The following is an 18,387-nucleotide window of genomic DNA, read 5'->3' as shown; positions in this document are numbered from 1 at the left end:
TCCTCCATCCTTCCCTCTATAAAGACTTTGTTTCCATTTTTTCTTCTCCTATTAATTCCATTTCCCTCTTTCCTTTCCCCTAACTCTCCAACTTTCCCTTCCCCTTTGCACCTTTTCTTCCTATTTCACATTATCTATTATGCCTTTTAGTCCTTATTTACACTTTCAATTTCTCATATTAGAGAAACTATTTGGTATTTACACATGTGTCCTATTTATTTCACTTGAGAGTACTGCCTCAGTGTGCATCAATTTAGGTATAAATGTCTCTAGTTTCTCATTTTTTATGGCTGAGTAGTACTCCATTTTATTAAAAAGAACCCCACATTTTCTTTATCTAGTCTCCTGTTGATGGGTACTTGGGCTGCTTCCAAATTTTAGTTATCACGAACTGTGCTGCTATGAACATGGGTGCACATATATCACTGTGGTATGATCCTTTTAATTCTTTGGAGAAGATACCCAGCAGGGGGATAGGTGGATCAAATGGGACCTCCAGTACTAGTTCTTTGATTTCCACAATAGTTGCACCAGTTACAGATTGACTTTTAATTCAAGGTTTAGCATGATCTTAATTTTTTTCTAATTTTTTGCAGCTAATTGGGCAATTCTGTTCATTACCTAAACTTGTTTTTCTTTTCAAGTTCAAGGAAAAATGAGCAATATGTATTATATTAAATGCAGAACTTAACCATTGTAAGCAATAGCAAAAAATTTCAGCAACACTAGATTTAAAACCAAGAATGCTGTTTAAAAAATTATTTCTTTTAAGTGGCAAAATGCCAGGCTGCCATTAAGGATCCTTTTTGTATTAGAAGTCTTTAAATGGAAAAAATCATGTGATATTAAATATAAAAGCTAACTGAGAGATTCAGTTGTTTACTTATTTTGTGTGTGTGGTGCTGCTGGGCCAGGACCTTATGCATGCTAGGCAAGCTCTCTACCATTGAACTACATCCTCAGCGCCAGAAATTGAGTTTTATAAGTAGTTGTGTTAGCTGTAAGGGTGAAATTGAAGGTTTCAGTCTGTGAGAGAGTATGGCTATATAAGTTAACTTGAAATTAGAGTTAATATACCAAAAATGTGCTTACTATAGACAGTGTGAGCTTTTACACAGGGCTTCAGCTGCATGGCCCCAGCATCTGTCTTGAATGCTAGCCCACTGAACATTTCTCTTAATGACTTAAATGAGGATCTGAGGGTACGTGTGCCAAATTGTAGACACTGTGAAACTGAGAGAATAACTGATGTCTTGAGTTCTAGAAACTGGATTTAAAGTACTTCTTATTAGATTGTGATTTTGGGCTGAGGTTAACAAACTAAAATGTAGGGACCCAGATCGCATTGAAGTATTAAATGTGGAGAAAGTTATCATTTTATAGAAACATTTACTCTAAGAAGGAGATTTTAGAGCTGAGGGTGGTGGCTCACGTGTGTAATCTCAGGTACTCAGGAGGCTGAGATGGGAAGATCAGAAGCTAGAGCCCAGCCTGGGCAATTTAGAGAGATCCTGTCTCAAAGTAAAATATAAAACAATTAAGAAATAGTGGGGATAATGCTCACTTGCCTAGTACATGTAAGTCCCTGTGTTTAATCCCTAATACTGCAAAAAGAAGGGGGAGGGGTTTAGTTGATTATTACACCTAGTTAAAGCCAATTATGTAGCATGGCTACCAAAAAGGAGAGATTACCATTTTAAGTGGACCATTTTGCTGTGTTTTGTGTCGGTCATTATTGATCAGATGACATGATTTGTGTATATGTATTTGAATATTATACTTTAAAAGTGACATTGAGGGTGGGGAATTTAGCTCAGTGGTTCCGCTGCCTGCCTCACAAGCGTAAGGTCCTGAGTTCGCTCTCCAGTACCCACCCCACAAAAGCAACATTGAGAAGATAAGCTCATCTGAAAAAGAGGCCAATAATCAAGGATTTAAACTTAGAGGCATTTTTCAACTCCCTGTAAAAATGAGACAGTGACTAGTGCTCGACTGATGCATTCTCCCTTAGGCAGTGATACTCCTTTTGAGACCTGTGGGGTGATGGGGCCACCATGCAAGGGTAGGCCGGGCACTGGAAGGAGGGAGTGCAGAGGCTCTAAGCAGAAGCAGAGGAGGAATGAGGAATGAGGGGTGAGAAGGAGGACCTTGGGGAGCCAGGGAGCATACGGAGTTGATTCTAAATGTGATGCGATTTACCTTTGAAAAGCCCACTTTATGGAGTGAACAAGAACTTGTGGGGGAAGACTTGATGTGATGAATAATTTAATATAAACATGAAATCGTGTCTCCTCTCAATTAATGCTTCCAAATTATTACAATTATTTTTTGTCTTCTTGACAAAATTTTAAGGAAGTCCATACTTTTTCATAATTAAAAGTCTTATTTATTTGCTGTTGTCTTAAAATTGCTATAAAAAGTCTAATTTTAAAATTCTAATTCTGTCTTAAAAATATATCTCAAACTCACTTTTAATTTCAAGTGTCCAACCTCAAATTCTAAACAAAATAGAATAACAGAGACCAGATTTACCTTCCCATCTGAAACAGCATAAAAACCTGACAGGCATCCTATCATCCCAGCACTCTGAGAACTGAGGCAAGAGATTTACAAGCTCAATGACAAAATAAAACAAAACAAGACAAACAAAAAAACAAAGGGCTGGGGTGTGGTGGCACATATCCAGGCTAAAGAGTAAGTTCAAGGCCACCATAGAGTATACAGCAGCAAAACTGTATACAAAAAACTGTATACCAAAAAAAAGGAAGAAAGAAAAGCTTAGAGCAAAGGCCCTGGTTCAGTTGCCAGTAGTGCAAAAAAACAAAACTTGGCCAAGTTTATGAAATAGTACTTGTTTTCAAGATATTAGGCAACAAAGGACAATGATCTCTGAGAGAGAGAAAAAAGAGACAAGGAGTCTATTGCTCTTGGCCCATTTCATTGCTTCAGAAGGAGCTTCTGAGTCATGGCTTCATGGGTAATTCTGCCAAGTATTTAAGGAAAAAAAATCATATTAATTCTACATAAACTCTTCCAGAAAAATATAATACTTCTAAACTCATTCTTTTGAGTCAGCATTATTGTAATAAAAAACTAGTCAAAGACATTACAAGAAAAGAACATTTTGCAGGGGCAGTACCAGGAATTGAACTCAGGACTTTGTACTTGCCAGGCAGGTGTGGTACCACTGAGCTAAATCCCTGGCCCAAGAAAAGAACATTTAAAACCAGTAGCCCTCATGAATGTAAAAACAGAAATTAAAAATAAAGTTTTAGTAAATCAAATCCAATAATTTATCTTTGATATTACATCATGATTAAGTGGAATTTATCCTAAGAATAAAAGGTCAGTTTGACATTTAAAAATCAGTGTAAGGGGCCAGGGATTTAGCTCAGTGCTGCCGTCGCCTTCCTGGCAAGTGCAGTGACTGAAGTTCGAACCCCGGCACAAAAAAAAAAGTCAATGTAGGACCAGGGTTGTTGCTCAGTGGTTCTGTGCCTGCCTGGCAAGCACAAGGTCCTGAGTTCAATTCCTGGTACTGGAAAAAAAAATACATGTAATTTACCATATTAAGAGACTGAAAAGGGAAAAAACTATATGGTTATTTTATTTATTTATTATATTAAAAAAATTTTTTTCATTGAATTTATTGGTACTTTTTTTTTCACTGAGTTTATTGGTACATTTTAGGTATACAGTACAGTTACATTCATCATTGAGATCTTGTACCTTTACATCACTGATCTTGGTTCTCAGTTTTTCCCCATATATAGTCATTTTAAAACAGAGAAGAAAGATATAATAAAATACAGTATCTATTTCTGATAAAAACTTTAAGCAAACTAGGAATAAAAGAACATCCTTGACTTAATAAAGGGGTGTACAAGGGAAACTTAGCAATACTTAAAATTGAATTCTAAAGACTGAACTTAACAGCTTTATTGACATGTAATGATAAAGAATGAACTGCATACATTAAACTGTATACTTTGAAACATTTTAACAGCCATGAATTTATTGCCACTATCAAGATCATGAATATATTCACCCCCCTCCCCCACAATGTCCCTAGCACTAAGGCACAGAGTTGACAAAACAACTAAAGACAGCCAGAGAATTCTTCCACCATTTTCTTAACCACTTTATACTGTCACCCTCTCCCCTCTTTTTTGTCTTTATTTTTGTAAGAAATCTACTTTTTGTCCCTATAGATTTTTTGTATATTCTACAAAAAATACAAACATATAACAATATAGAATCATGTAGGTGCCATTTGAAAATGTTTTTGGCTTCTTTCATTTAGAATAATTATTTTGGGATTAATTCATGTCATGTGTATCAATAATTCGCTCATTTTTTTTTTTTTGCTTAGTAATGAGTATACCCTAGTTTGTTTATAGACACTTAGATTATTTCCAGCTTTACCCTATTGCAATCAAATTAGCACTCCTTCCCCACCTACCTCGAGTTAGAAAAACTATGGATGTTTTTATTACTATTTTAACTAACAAGAGCAGGCGTCAGTTTCTAGATTCCTGTGTACTAGCACCCGCGGGACAGTTCAGGCTCATTCGGGATGCTTTCCTAAGCTTCACTGCAGATGGCAGCAGCTGGTCAGGTTTGGATTTTCTGAAACTCAACAGGGAGTTTCGGACATGATGATGACGACGACCACGGCAACAATGAATATAGCTTACTGTGTACCAACTTCTGTTCTAACTTCTTCACATGAAGCACATATTAATCTCAGCAATTTCACGAAGTATGTATTGTTATCATCCTCATTTATAGACAAAGGGGACTCAGAAATTAAGTGCTTTGGTCAGTGACACACAGAGAGTAAGCACTGGGAGACAAACAGAGCCATTTCTCTTAATTTTGATGCTCCTTCTTTCAGAGTCCCTGATCTACTTGAGTGATTTTTTAAATATTCTTCCTCTCTTGGTTTTGGGATTAGGAAAGTACCCTACCTTCCACTCTTACAAGGGTGAAGGTGGGGGCATCTCTTACTCCACGCAGTGCTATTTTACCAGGCCAGCGCTCATGTTGAGACTTCCCTTTCCCTCATTAAGTCTCCTAAGACTGGAGGTGGGAGCATGGGAGTGGTAGGGTGGTGGTCATGAAGTCCGTTCTCTGTTACCTCTTATTAAATGGTAGAAGAATTCTCTGGATCTCTTTAGTTGTTTTGTCAATTCTGTGCCCTGTCACCAGTGCTGGGGATGGTGGGGGGGATGGGGAGGAGAGGAAGAGTTACTTTCTATTAGAGGCTATTGTAACTGGGTACAGAGGATGGTGGCTTGGATGAGGATGGCAGTGAAGAATGAAATGAATTTGGGTTATAGTTTGGAGGTAAGCCAAGAGGTCATAGTGGTTGATGTGATATGGGAGAGAAGAGCAGAAGGAGTCAGAGCAGGAGATTTTGGCTTGAGCAACCAGGTGGATAGAGGTATCCTTTACTGAGATGAAGGAGTCTTGAGACAAAGCATGAGGGTGGACGGGTCATTACTGGTATTGTTTTATGAGGTTAAGTTTTAGTTACCTGTTAGACAAGTAGAGAAAGTTGGATATAGGAGTGTAGAGCTCAGTGGGCAAAGGCAAGGCTAGATCTATGCATTTAAAGACATGGGATAGACATAGGAAAAGACTTTATGAACAAATCCTCAGTAGCACGGGAACTAGCAGAAAGAATCAACAACTGGGATCTCATCTTATTAAAAAGCTCTGCACTGCAAAATAAACCATCAACAGAACTAAAAGACAACCTACAATGTGGGAAAAATTTTTTACCAGCTGCTCCTCAGCTGGAGCTGTCTAAAGAACTCAAAACAAGCACCCCCCCCAAATATAAAGACCTGATTAAAAAATGGGCATCTGAAACCAGGCATGGTGATGCACACCTGTAATCCCAGCACTCGGGAGGCTGAGGCAGGAGGATCGAGAGCAGCCTGGGCTACATAGTGATTTCCAGGTCAGTCTCAACTACATAGTGCGACCCTGTCTCAAAAAAACAGACAAACAAAAATCAAAAATGGGCATCTGAAATGAGCAGAAATTTCTCAGACAAAGAAGCAAAAGCAAAAGCAGCAAGTAAAGATATGAAAAAATGTTCCACATCACTGGTCATTTGAGAGATGCAGATGAAAACAACACTGAGATTCCACATCACCCCACAAAGAATGGCTTCTATCAAGAAATCAAACAATAACAAATGTTGGCAGGGTTGTGGGGGAGAAAGGAGACCTCCATTGTTGGTGGGAGTGCAGAATGGTGCAACCACTATGGAAATCAATATGGAGATACCTCAAAGAGCTGGGACTAGAGGTTCCATTTGACCCAGTCATCCCTCTGCTGGGTATCTTTCCAAAAGAATAAAAAGAATTATATCACAGTGATATATGCACACCCATGTTTATAGTGGCACAGTTTGTAATAGCTAAAACTTGGAAACAGCCCGTTTGCCCATCAGTTGGAAACTGGATAAAGAAGATGTGGTTTTTCTATAAAATGGAATACTACTCAGCCATAAAGAATGAGAAATTAGATTCATTCATGGGAAAATGGATGCATATTGAGGATATACTCCTAAGTGAAATAAATAAATCACACTTGTAAATACTGAATAGTTTCTCTGGTGTGAAAAACTATAATAGTACATAAGATCCTAATGATACAATTGACAATGTGAAATAGGAAGAAAAGGGCTAAAGGTGTAGGCAAAGTGAGAAGGATAGGGGAAAGGTAATAATATGAGAAAAGAAAAAAAATATGAGAAAATGAAAAAATGGAAAAAAAAAAGTGTTTGTAAATGGGGAGGGGAGGAGGGGATGAAGGGAGGGCAGGAGTAAGGGGAGAAAATGAGAACCAAGACTTGTCATGTAAAGGTACAAGATCCCAATAATGAACATAACTGTATTTTATACCTAAAATGTACCAATAAACTCAACAAGAGAAAAAAAATAAAGACATGGGATAAAATAAAATTGAAGAGGAGAGAAAAGAGAAGGCTGAGGGTTAAGCCTCGCTTCCTTTAGTATTTAGAGAAAGCGTCAGTGAGACTCAGGATACGGGGAGACAGAAGGGAAAGCATGGGAGTATATTCTTTCTGTCCTGAGATGGTTTGAGTATCCCACAGGGAATGAGGTGTCCAACTGGCTTAGCTGTTTTCAAACAAACACTGAACTCAGGCTGTCTGTTGTATTAGAAATAGAAACAAAATTTGAGGGAGAATATAAGTTGATATGAAATTACCCTTAAGATCTCTTTTATCCAGATGAGTCTATCACTAAATTTCTTATTCTATGAATCTTAAATATGAATGTAGAAAAAGAAAGCAATTTTGGTGGAGAATTTAGAGTACATAGCTATGTTCTCAGTTACTTAACTCACTTGCATGTAAAGGGTTCTATTCACACTTTGCATTTTTTTTGTGGGAAGAACATAACTGAAACAGGAGATGAAAAACTGGGATACACACAAGTGCAAACACATCTGTTTAGTTCATGCTAAAAGGACACCTATAACAGGTTTGGAAACATAAATGGAAATTTCAGCTAACTTGTTTTCAGTACTGAGCCTATTTCAAAAAATTATTACGTTCTTGCTCTTTTGTAAATAGTTAAGGCTGGCAGTTACCTGTCCCTCCTACTTCCAGGCTAGTCCACTGGCTTGCAAACTTTAATGTCCAGTGTCCATCAGAATCTAATGTCTAATATATATTATAATCAATTGGATTACTGCTATCTATTGTTTATTGTAGTACAAGGGATTGAACCGAGGGTCTTTATACTGAGCTACATCCCCAGCTCTTATTTTATTTTTTACATAAGTTCTTGTTCAGTCACTAAGTTGCCCATACTGGTCTCAAACTTGTGATCCTCCTATCTCAGTTTCCCAGAGTGCTGGGATCACAAGCATTTACTACCTTTTTCTAATACATAACATTGTTCATATGGTTCCAATATATTTTTCTTAGATGCAAGTAGTCCTATTGATAGTAGGAATTAAAATAAGAGTAAACTTTGATGGTGTAGTAAGTAATATTTCACATTTCACTACCTGGTACTTTGTTCTTGCTACACTTTAAATAAATATTCTTAAAGGAATATAATTATATGCTGACCTTAATACTGTGTCTCCTTTATTCTTCCATTTTCTATACTTCTAGCTTGCTTGCTTGTGATCTTGGAAGTATTATTTATAACTTCTTAAATTCTTTAAAAATTAGAGCTAAGAACCAAAAGTAATACTGATTTGGTGCTGTTGCATATAAATGTAACCGGCATATTCCTGGAACCCGCCCTGACTCAAAGAGAAAATTCTAGCATGTTAGAGTGGGGGTAGGGCGTATCTATCCAAAAGCTCAGTTTTAAAAAACTTGACATTAATTAAGTGAAAAAAATTTAAACAAAATACTTCAGTGATTCAGTTTTCTGTGAAGCATCTCAAATAAAAATCATTTCATAACTTTACAGTTCTGAAAGGTATTACTAGATGGGAAAACACAGACCTGCCTAAATGCTATGAAATTAAAATATGGAACTGATTCATTCACTATCCACCAGTTTCTAATTCTGACATGTTTGAATGTTATAAAATTACTTTAATCTGAGTATATATTTAGATATGTAGCTTAGCTAATTAAGTGTAGTAGAAAAAATTGACTCAAGATGCAGTTGCCACTTTCATTTCTTCCTTTCCTTCATTCCTTTTCCTTCCCTTCCCTTTGCTTCATTTATTGTTTCAGCCACAACAAATGCGAGATGCTTGATTTGAAGATTAATATGAATACATGTAGACAATAAATTTGAGAATCCTTATTTAAACATGCTTAGTGGCCTCCTGATTTGATATTATTTTTGATCTTCTACTTTATATATTTCTGTAGCATAAATGTAAAATAAAAATAGTTGCATTAAATCATGGCCTCTTTGGGATGCTTTAGAAGAAGGTACTTTAAATATGAATCATATACTTCTTCTCACTGTGGGCATCAAAGTTCGGCTTCAACCGCAGTTGTGATTGTTTTGAGTTTGTTAGTTGCCTGGAGTGTTATTTTAAGAAAGCAGAAGCACCGTCATTTGCACACTCCTTAGCGATCACACACCTTAACCCTGACTCAGTGGCTGCAGTTTTCAAAAGAAGTGAAATCAAGATGAAGAACCGTGTGCTTTTCTGGGGAGTCCTGGCCATTTTTGTTAAGACTCTTCTTGTGACAGGTAATTTTTAAAAAGCCCAAATAAAAGGAAAAATATAGCATAGATCTGTTTTTCAAATGTAAAAATTTATGTTTAGTCTTTGGTTGCCCAGTTAGCCAGCTACTTCTAACATGCTTTAAATTTTATACGGGCAGTGATATTACACAGATGAGACTCAGTTTTTTTTTGTTTTTTTTTTGTACTGGGGGTTGAACTCTGGTTCTTGCTCTTGTAAGGCAGGTGGCAGAACCACTGAACTAAATCCTGGGCCCTAGACCCAGTATTATTATTCTTCTTTCTTCTTGTCTCTTAGATGTTTGCTTATCACAAACCTACAGGTTAGGAAAATAGATATTTTTGGCTAATTTATAGCCATACTTAAGTGAATGTCCATACTGCATCTTAAAAATTGGTAATCGCTCCTTGTGTCTTAAATTAATATTCAAGAGAAATGAAGCAATAATTACTGTAAGTAGACTATAGAAAGCATTATGATTTTATTTCCCCAGAAAGACTGGTATTATTTCTTTCTTTTTTTTTTTTGTGGCATCAGGAATAGAACTCAGTACCTTGCTTTTTGCGAGGCAGGCGCGATGCCACTGAGCTAAATCCCCAGCCAAGACTGGTAGATCTGAGCCCACACATATAGATAGATCTATCTATCTATCTATCTATCTATCTATTTTTTTTTTGGTACTGGAGATCGAACTCAGGTCCTTGCACTTGCAAGGCAGGCAGCAGCACTACTGAGCTAAATCTTCAGCTCCCCCCCAAGATATATTTAATGATCCTTTAATAATGTTTAATCAGGTTGTCTATAATTTAATGACTATGTAATATTTTGTTTATTGATCTTTCAAATATCTGTTTGAAAATGAATACATTCTGAATATAGAAATATAGTGTTAATTTTCATCTAGAATGCATATGAATTAGAAATGATATAATTTGACTGAATTGTTTCTAACACTTAATGAACCTGTTCTTATTTTTAGACAGACAGAAATGTGACTAATAGTCATATATTTTTTACTAATAGCATCAAGAATAATGTTCTAATAATATTTAAAAGATAAACATTTTAGTAATAAATCATGTATATTTATATGCACCTAAACATGTAAATATGTACATACATAGACATGTTTATATACCTGTTAGGCATTCATGTGTAAAATGTATATAGCTGTGTATAAAATATCTGTCACTTATTCAATATTGTTTTGATGTGTTAATAGCTTTACATAAATTAATTCTCACAACAACCTATGAGGATAGGATCTATTATTATTTTCAACATATAGTTGAAGTAGGCCAGGCATTTAGCTCAGTGGTTCCTCTACCTTCCTCGCAAGTGCAAGGTCCCAAGTTCGATCCCCAATACCCCCCCCCCAAAAAAATTATGGCAACATATAGTTGAAGCAGTGAAGAATTAGGTGAAATAATTTACTCAGTGTCACACAGCAGCAAGTGATAGGTAGTATCCAGGAAATATGACCATATAGTCCATACTCCTCTACTTTCCTGCATAAAGTAACCATCTTTTTTTTTCTGGGCATGGCGGCACATGCTTATGATCCTAGCATTAGGCAAGCTGAGGAAGGAGGATCACCTAGAGTTTGAGGCCAGCCTGGGCTACACAGTGAGTTTTAGACCATCTTTTAATACATAGCAAGACCCTGTCTCAAAAAAACAAAACAAAAAGCACCCCCCAAAAAGGAACCATCTTTTAATAAACTCATTATGGTTATATCTACCATACATTGTTATGTAGTTCTCTTTCTTTTTGTCTGGAGATTGAATACAGGGCCTTCACACTGAACTGCATTCCTCACCCCTTTTTGAGACAAGATCTTGCTCAGTTGCTAAATTTAAGACAGATCTTAATAAGTTGCTAAATTTGAGACAAGGTCTTGCTAGATTGTCCAGACTGGGCTGGAATTTGTAATCCTCCCACCTTGCCTCTTAGAGCACTTGGATAACAGGTGTGTGCCACCATGCTTTGCTTCTAATTTTTTATTTGAATGAATTAAATTAAATTTAACAAGTGTTTACTGAGTACCTACTATGTCTCAGATGCTCTTGGAATAAAGTAATGTAAATCCTTAATAGCAGGCTTATCAGGAAAAATTCACCCTTTAGGTAAGAGAATGTTAAAATCTCAATCTTCATGAATAGAAAGTATTTGTACATCTTCCAGTGGATATATTAGCCTGTCTAATATTTTTATATAACAACAGTAGTGATAAGTTCTTCCTAGATTTCTGTTAAGGAAATACATTGCATTCATCATAAAACATGGATTTTTTTTTTCATTTAATGCTCAATAATCAAGTCATTACTTGACTCTCAGTCTGATTTTTGGTCAGGCGTTATATACTCATTTATATTTCATTGAGAAAAACATATAAGAGTTATGAATATAGAAGTAGAGAAGATGACCCCATTTGAATCATTTTACTCTTTTCAGAAGACTTTAAGAGTTATGTCATTATCTTGAATTGTATTCTCCAGTAATGTGTAGAGTTTATCAGAAGATTTATTGAGAACTTTGAATAATGACTTAATTATTACAAAGTGCTTCAGTTACAATGATCTAAAAGTATTTTTGTAATGGCTGAAATATTGCAGTTAGGTTCTCTGTGCTCTGGGAATCAACTCAGGAATAATTAGATTAGATTTCTAGTTACAATGATCTATCTTTTCTTTTTATGTTTATTGTTTTTGTTTTTGTTCTGAGACAGGGTCTTAGTATGTAGTAAGACTGACCTGGAACTCACTGTGTAGCCCAGGCCGGTCTCGAACTCACAGTGATCTTCCTGCCTCAGCCTCCCCAGTGCTGGGATTACAGGCATGCACCGTCACACTGGCTTATGTTTGTTTTTTTGAGACAGAGCCTTGCTTTGTAGCTCAAGCGGGCCTTGAACTTAGAATAATATCCATCTTGGCCATATAACCTTTATAACTTGATTTCATGTATTAAATCTTTTTTTTTTTAAATTTGAAGCTTAACAGGAAGAAGTTTTAAATGCCATATAGCTAAAATTATAAGAATAAAAATGCCTTTAACCTAATGGTTAGCATTATTGAATAATACTATTATAAACTCAAGTATCTATTAATTGCTCCAAGTCTATTAAGAAATTTTTTGGTTTATTCCTTAAAATGCTAACCAGAAGCTTTTGTGTATCATTTAGATTAGACAATAAATGTTGACATTCAATGTTAAGGTTTTAATGGTTACCTGTGTATTAATTCATTTATTCATTATTTTTGTGTGTTGGCATATTATATTAAATTGAATGTGTACTTCACAATATTTTCTAAATTGTTTTTGCAAATTTATACCATTTTATAACTATATCTCCATCCTTTAAAATAATTCTTATAAGAAATATTAATGCAACTCATTATTTAATAGAACAATTGTCCTATTATCTGATTGTTGTTACAAAAATGGAACTAGGAAAATTGTAGAGAATATTTAAATATCTTACAGAAACACTTTTTCTTTGGGGTAAAGCTGCCTGTTTTTACTCTAATGTAATATAAGCAAGATTTTTTTGTTGTTGTTGTTACAAATGAGAGTTGAATGAATGGAGTTTATAAAGGCTAATGCTATTTTTTCACTTTTGAATTAATTGCTTTGGCTAGGGAAAACTACAGAGTTTTGTTTTCTCTCTTAATTTGGCATTTGACACTGTTGTTTACAGTGTTACATCATTCAAAGAGCTGTGCCTCTGTTAGAACCATTAGAGGACAATCAGAATGCTTTCAGCCAGGTTTCCATGGACTAATCGATGAAAAAAAGAGAAAACTCCTTTTTGAGTACATTTGGATTTCCTTCACTGTGATGTGAGTCCACTTAGCTATTTTAGATTAGAAAGAAAACAAATGGAAAAGCTGGTACTGATGAATAATAAAACATTTTTCTGCACAAAAGAAAGAAAAGTGAATGAATTATAAAATATATAAATTGACTTTGGTTTCCTTTCTTCATCATGTTTTATCTTCCAAGCTCAAGATGAAGAGGAAAGGATCATCCTTGCTGACAATAAATGTCAGTGTGTTCGAGTTACTTCCAGGGTCATCCGTTCCTCTGAAAACCCTAATGACTACATTGTGGAGAGAAATATCCGAATTATGTAGGTGACATTCCATAGTTCCTTTTCCCCCCATTGTAGGCAGAGATACTTTGTTACTAAACATTGTTTAAATGTAATACCTGTATTTTTTCTCCCCTTCTTTGTTTTTTGGTTTTTTGAGACAGGGTCTCACTATGTAGTTGAGTCTGACCTGGAACTCACTATGTAGCCCAGGCTGGTCTCGAACTCCCAGCGATCCTCCTGCCTCAGCCTCCTGGGTGCTGGGATTACAGGCGAGCACCACCACGCCCAGGTTTTCTCCCCTTCTTGATGTGTAGCACCCTATATGAGGTTGAATCTTGTTCTTGACCTTAAGGCAAGTTTGAAGAAGTTGAGGGCAGGAATGAAGTGTTTCAGACACCCTAAAAATGGACAGCTAGATCAGATTACAGCTAAAGGTTGTGATGCATTCATCACTGTCCCCTGTTTATGTGGAGTAATTTCACATGAAGCAGAACTTTCAGTTGTCCTTGATCAGTTCAAACCGAAACTTCAGATAACACTAAAAGCCTTACTTTATACCATGTATGGTATACTGAGTATTTTATGCTATATTCAGATGTCTGCATAAGATGAGACACACTGATCAACTTGACTAATTTGACTTGGTCTTCACTGGTAGCTTGGACTTGAGCTAGTCATTTCATTTCTCACACGGTCCAAGTCATATCCTATGTAGCTCTTATTCAACAGCAAGAATGCCAGTAACAATTGAGAAATAAGATTTGTATTAGATCCATTCGGTAATAAATTTCTCTTGTTAGACACTCCTACCGTAATAGTTTTCCTCCAATCAAATATTTTTTATAAAAACAGAGCACAGATTCAATCTCTTTCAATTAATGGGATAGGAATAATATGTTTAAGAGTATTGTTTCAATTTCTGTTTGGGTCACTGAACAGCTATGTGCTCTTATTTTTTTTTCTACTTTTAATTTTTATTAATACATGTTTATTATACATAATGATAACATGGGGAGTGGGTACAGCACATAACACATTTTGTTTGTTAGTTTGTTAGTTTGTTTTTGGTACCAGGGATTGAACTTGGGAAATTGTGGTTGCGAGGCAGGCAGTGGAACCACTGAGTTAAATCCCTGGTTCCATATGTAACACATCTTAATTCTGTTTATGTCTCCCACCATGGCCCTCTTCCTATTTGCAAAAAATAGTTCTCCACTCTAAACTTCATCATCTTCAAATGGGGCAAATAGTGCCTGCTTCCTAGGATTATTGTGAGAATATTGAGCTTGTATAGAATTTAGAGCTTATATAGTTCCTGGCATATATTAAAATGTTTGCTTTTATTATATATTTTTAATATTTGCTTTTATTTATTCATCTAACCTATGTGCCACTTACCAGCATACCACTATACTGCTTGAAACCCTTTTGGTGGTTTCCCCAGTATTCTTAGAATATGTTACGAATGCCCAACTTAAATTACGAAGCTTACCATGACTTCTCAAGATTATCCATTGCCACTTTTATTTTATGTTAAAAAATCCAGCAGTTCTGTAGTGTCTTTGCTTCCTCATTCACAGTGCTTTCTTCCTCTTCTGTGTTTATGCCTACTGGTTCCTCTGATTGAAGAAGTTTTCCTCCCACCTCTTTCAGCCTGGTTAATGTTTCCTCTTCTTTAGCTTTATTTCTTAATTGTTGTAGGAACTTGGGTAGGTCAGTAATCTCTCTCATTTATTATTTGTACGTATTTAAAATTAGTTAATCATATCTGCCTGTCTGTTCATTATACTAGTATTGAACATATTCCACACATCACATTTCTGTCTAGGTACTTGGAATACATAAGACATTTTCCTCTGGTACTGGGGATTGAACTCAGGACTTTGCACTTGCGAGGCAGGCGTTACACCACTGAGCTAATTCCTCAGCCCTACATAGACATTTTTACCTCAAAGAAATTATGTAGCCTAGACAAACAACTGTTCTGTGACAAACAACTATGTTCAGGCATTTGCTCTAATAAGTACAGATGAGCTTCATTGAGACTACATGGGGAAATGTTTATCCAGGAAGGGAATATGATCAAGGTAATCATCACAAAAGTAAAATGAGGGCCAGGAATTTAGCTCAGTGGTTCCGTCACCTGCCTTGCAAATAGTCACAACTATATATTTTTAAAGTCATATCACTCTGGCTTCTTTCCTTTTTAAGTCTGGAAGAAAACAAAAATTGACTGTCGCTGTAGTTAGTCTGCTTTTCCTAAGCTGCCTTCAAATAGTATACAGTCGTTTTTATTTTATTATTTACATCATTATAAAATTATTCTACAACTTCCTGCACATTGTCATGGCCGAGGCATGTCGGAGCTGTGGCTTCTGGTACCAAAAAAAAAAAAAAAAAAAAAAAAAAAAAAAAAAAAAAAGAAGTAATACAAGCTGGCAGGGTTTGCCAAGGTTTTGCAGGCTTATTAAAGATAGTTGACAGAGGAATTACTTTGAGATTTATGTTGAATGGAAAATAAAGTATAGAAAATGACTGTAAAAACTGAGTAATAGTATTGTGGTACTTTGGTTCATGATTTTGGTTTTTTCCATGATTCTGGTCACAAACTGAGTTGGACGAGAACCAAATCAAATTGAGTGCTTAGGTTCAATATTGACCTTATGAGTAAGTTGATTGAAGTCCCCATCTAGTTCAGTTTGCAGTCAGAATCGTGGAGAGACTTGAGTTCATGAACCCAGGCACCACTGTATTACTATAGTGCCGAAATGTAAAGATAAATACTGTTCCAATTAAATAATGCTGTTCTAGCAGTATACCTATATCAAATAACAATATCTGTATTCCATTATTTTTCTTTGTTTGTTTCTCTTTTAGTGTTCCTGTGAACAGCAGAGAGAATATCTCTGATCCCACCTCACCACGGAGAACCACTTTTGCGTACCGTTTGTCTGACATGTAAGAGAGTTTCTTTCATACTGATAGATATGTGGAAGTTAATACCTTTTAATTAACCTTATTAGAAATTTCTGAAAATATGTTGGAGTATAAACATTTACAAGTAACTGAACTTTTGAATACATTCCTATGGTATTAGGGGTCACATTCACTGAAACATGACAGATAAAAAATAGCTATACATCTATTCTAAAGAAGAAACTATTGTCATTCATACAGGAAGGGTCATTTCATATTAATAGCTCAATAAATAGATTTCAGATTATAAACATGCAAATATTTCTTTGGAAATGATGGAATCAAATAGTTTCTAAAAATATTATTTTCTCATTTAAACAAACTATACAGTTGGGAATAAACCTAACACAAGAGTAGCTTCTGTAGGTAAGACGATTAATCACATTATCATATTAATTATATAGCTTACTTTTAAGTACTTTTTGTATACTAAAGGTTGAAAAAGCTAATAAACTGTTCTGTAGTATACAGTTGATTAGGTCCAAAAGGAATCATCTTTTAGTACAGGTCAGGGCTATAAAAGCTCACTGATTTTAGGTAGAAATATATGGTCACTCATATTTTGATACAGTATTTAATGTGAATTACTAATGTGTCTCCTTTGTTTTTCAGCTGTAAAAAATGTGATCCTGTAGAAGTGGAGCTGGATAATCAGGTAGTTATTGCCACGCAGAGCAACCTCTGTGGGGAAGACAGAGAGCCAGAGACGTGCTACACTTATGACAGGAACAAATGCTACACAACTGTGGTCCCGCTCACATACAGGGGAGAGAACAAGATGGTGAAGGCAGCCCTGACCCCTGACTCCTGCTACCCCGACTAGCATAAGTCACTGCTGACTGTGCAGCTTGGTCCTGAGAAGCTCTCCATTTCATCCAGAAAGTTAGTGTACTTATTACCAGTAGGCCAAATTTTAAAATCAGTGCAAGACTAACTTTCCCCTTAAAAATTGAAAGAATGTTTTATTAGGCAATTACTCCTCAAATCTAAATATTAAATATTTTAATGCTTATCTGAGGAACATGCTTCCTTAAGATCATAATTTTTAGCATTTAAAAGAATAGAGAAGAAAAGAAAGTAAAACTCAAACAGTAAAAATCTGGAGGCATAATTAAACATCCTCTTTGCTTTGCTTTGTTTGGGAGAGCCAGAGCTTTTGCACATTCTATGCCATTTTCCTTTTTAAAAGTTTCACTGTGTAGAGAAAATATATGTCTAAGCATAGGTCAATTATGTATCTTCTTTAGAAAAATGATATGGATAACATGTGCTGGAACTATATAAAATTATTAAAAATGTAATCTAATATTTATGAAACCAATTTGAAGAGAATGATACAATTTAAAACAATTAAAACTCAATTTTGACATAATACACAGATGTGGCAGCAGAATTTCCTTTTTCTGATAAATTTTTTCACCAATCAGGTTAATGTAAGATATTACCATTGGAAATCATCTTTGTTGCAACTGAATCTAATGAAATGTTTTGTTTTCTAAAATATGTGTTCTCTAACAGTGTGAACAATTAAATAGATTCATAAGCATATACCTGTGTGAAATAATTTATTAAAAAAAGTTTAACTTTCTTTTTTTGTATTAACTTTCTTATATGTAAATTAAATGTAATTTGTTATTGATGAACAGTTTGTAACTACAGTGAAATGATGCATTAACCACTGAATTCACACATTTATATATTTGACCATTTTATACCCAAAATTGAATAAAAAAGGCAAGGTCTTCATGACACATACATAACTCTTTATTGCAGAAAGACAAGGCCAACTGATATATCTAAGGGCACTATGGAAGGTAAATGCTGATTCTTGATTTAAACCAGTCGGAGAACAATGGGTAAAAATCAGTTTCTGTGATGCATTCTTCATTCTTCTGTTTCCTTTTTAAAAATAGTGGTAATTGCTGGGAGTGGTGATTCACGCCTGTAATCCCAGCACTCGGGAGGCTGAGGCAGGAGTATCTCTATGAGTTCGAGACCAGCCTGGACTACACAGTGAGTTCCAGGTCAGTCTCAACTACATAGTGAGACTTTGTCTCAAAAAAAAAAAAAAAAAAAAAATAGTGGTAACAATTTTTAGTAATATCTGT

The 18,387-nt window shown here is 35.4% G+C and overlaps 1 protein-coding gene across 1 annotated transcript; it reads left to right on the top strand.

Moving 5' to 3' along the window:
• The first annotated feature begins 9,081 nt into the window (after positions 1–9,081).
• Positions 9,082–17,658, top strand: Jchain (joining chain of multimeric IgA and IgM). The gene is made up of 4 exons (XM_010606093.3): positions 9,082–9,215; positions 13,213–13,339; positions 16,181–16,261; positions 16,892–17,658. Exons 1-4 carry the CDS (start codon positions 9,152–9,154, stop codon positions 17,100–17,102), a joined length of 483 nt encoding a protein of 160 aa, XP_010604395.1. The 5' UTR covers positions 9,082–9,151; the 3' UTR covers positions 17,103–17,658.
• Positions 17,659–18,387: the final 729 nt, after the last annotated feature.

This window comes from Fukomys damarensis, unplaced genomic scaffold, assembly GCF_012274545.1.
Source record: "Fukomys damarensis isolate Sample0158 unplaced genomic scaffold, DMR_v1.0_HiC HiC_scaffold_35, whole genome shotgun sequence".
In the NCBI taxonomy this organism is placed as follows: domain Eukaryota; kingdom Metazoa; phylum Chordata; class Mammalia; order Rodentia; family Bathyergidae; genus Fukomys; species Fukomys damarensis.
The sequence above is the reverse complement of the archived record's forward strand: the minus strand, read 5'-3'. Positions and strand labels throughout refer to the sequence as shown.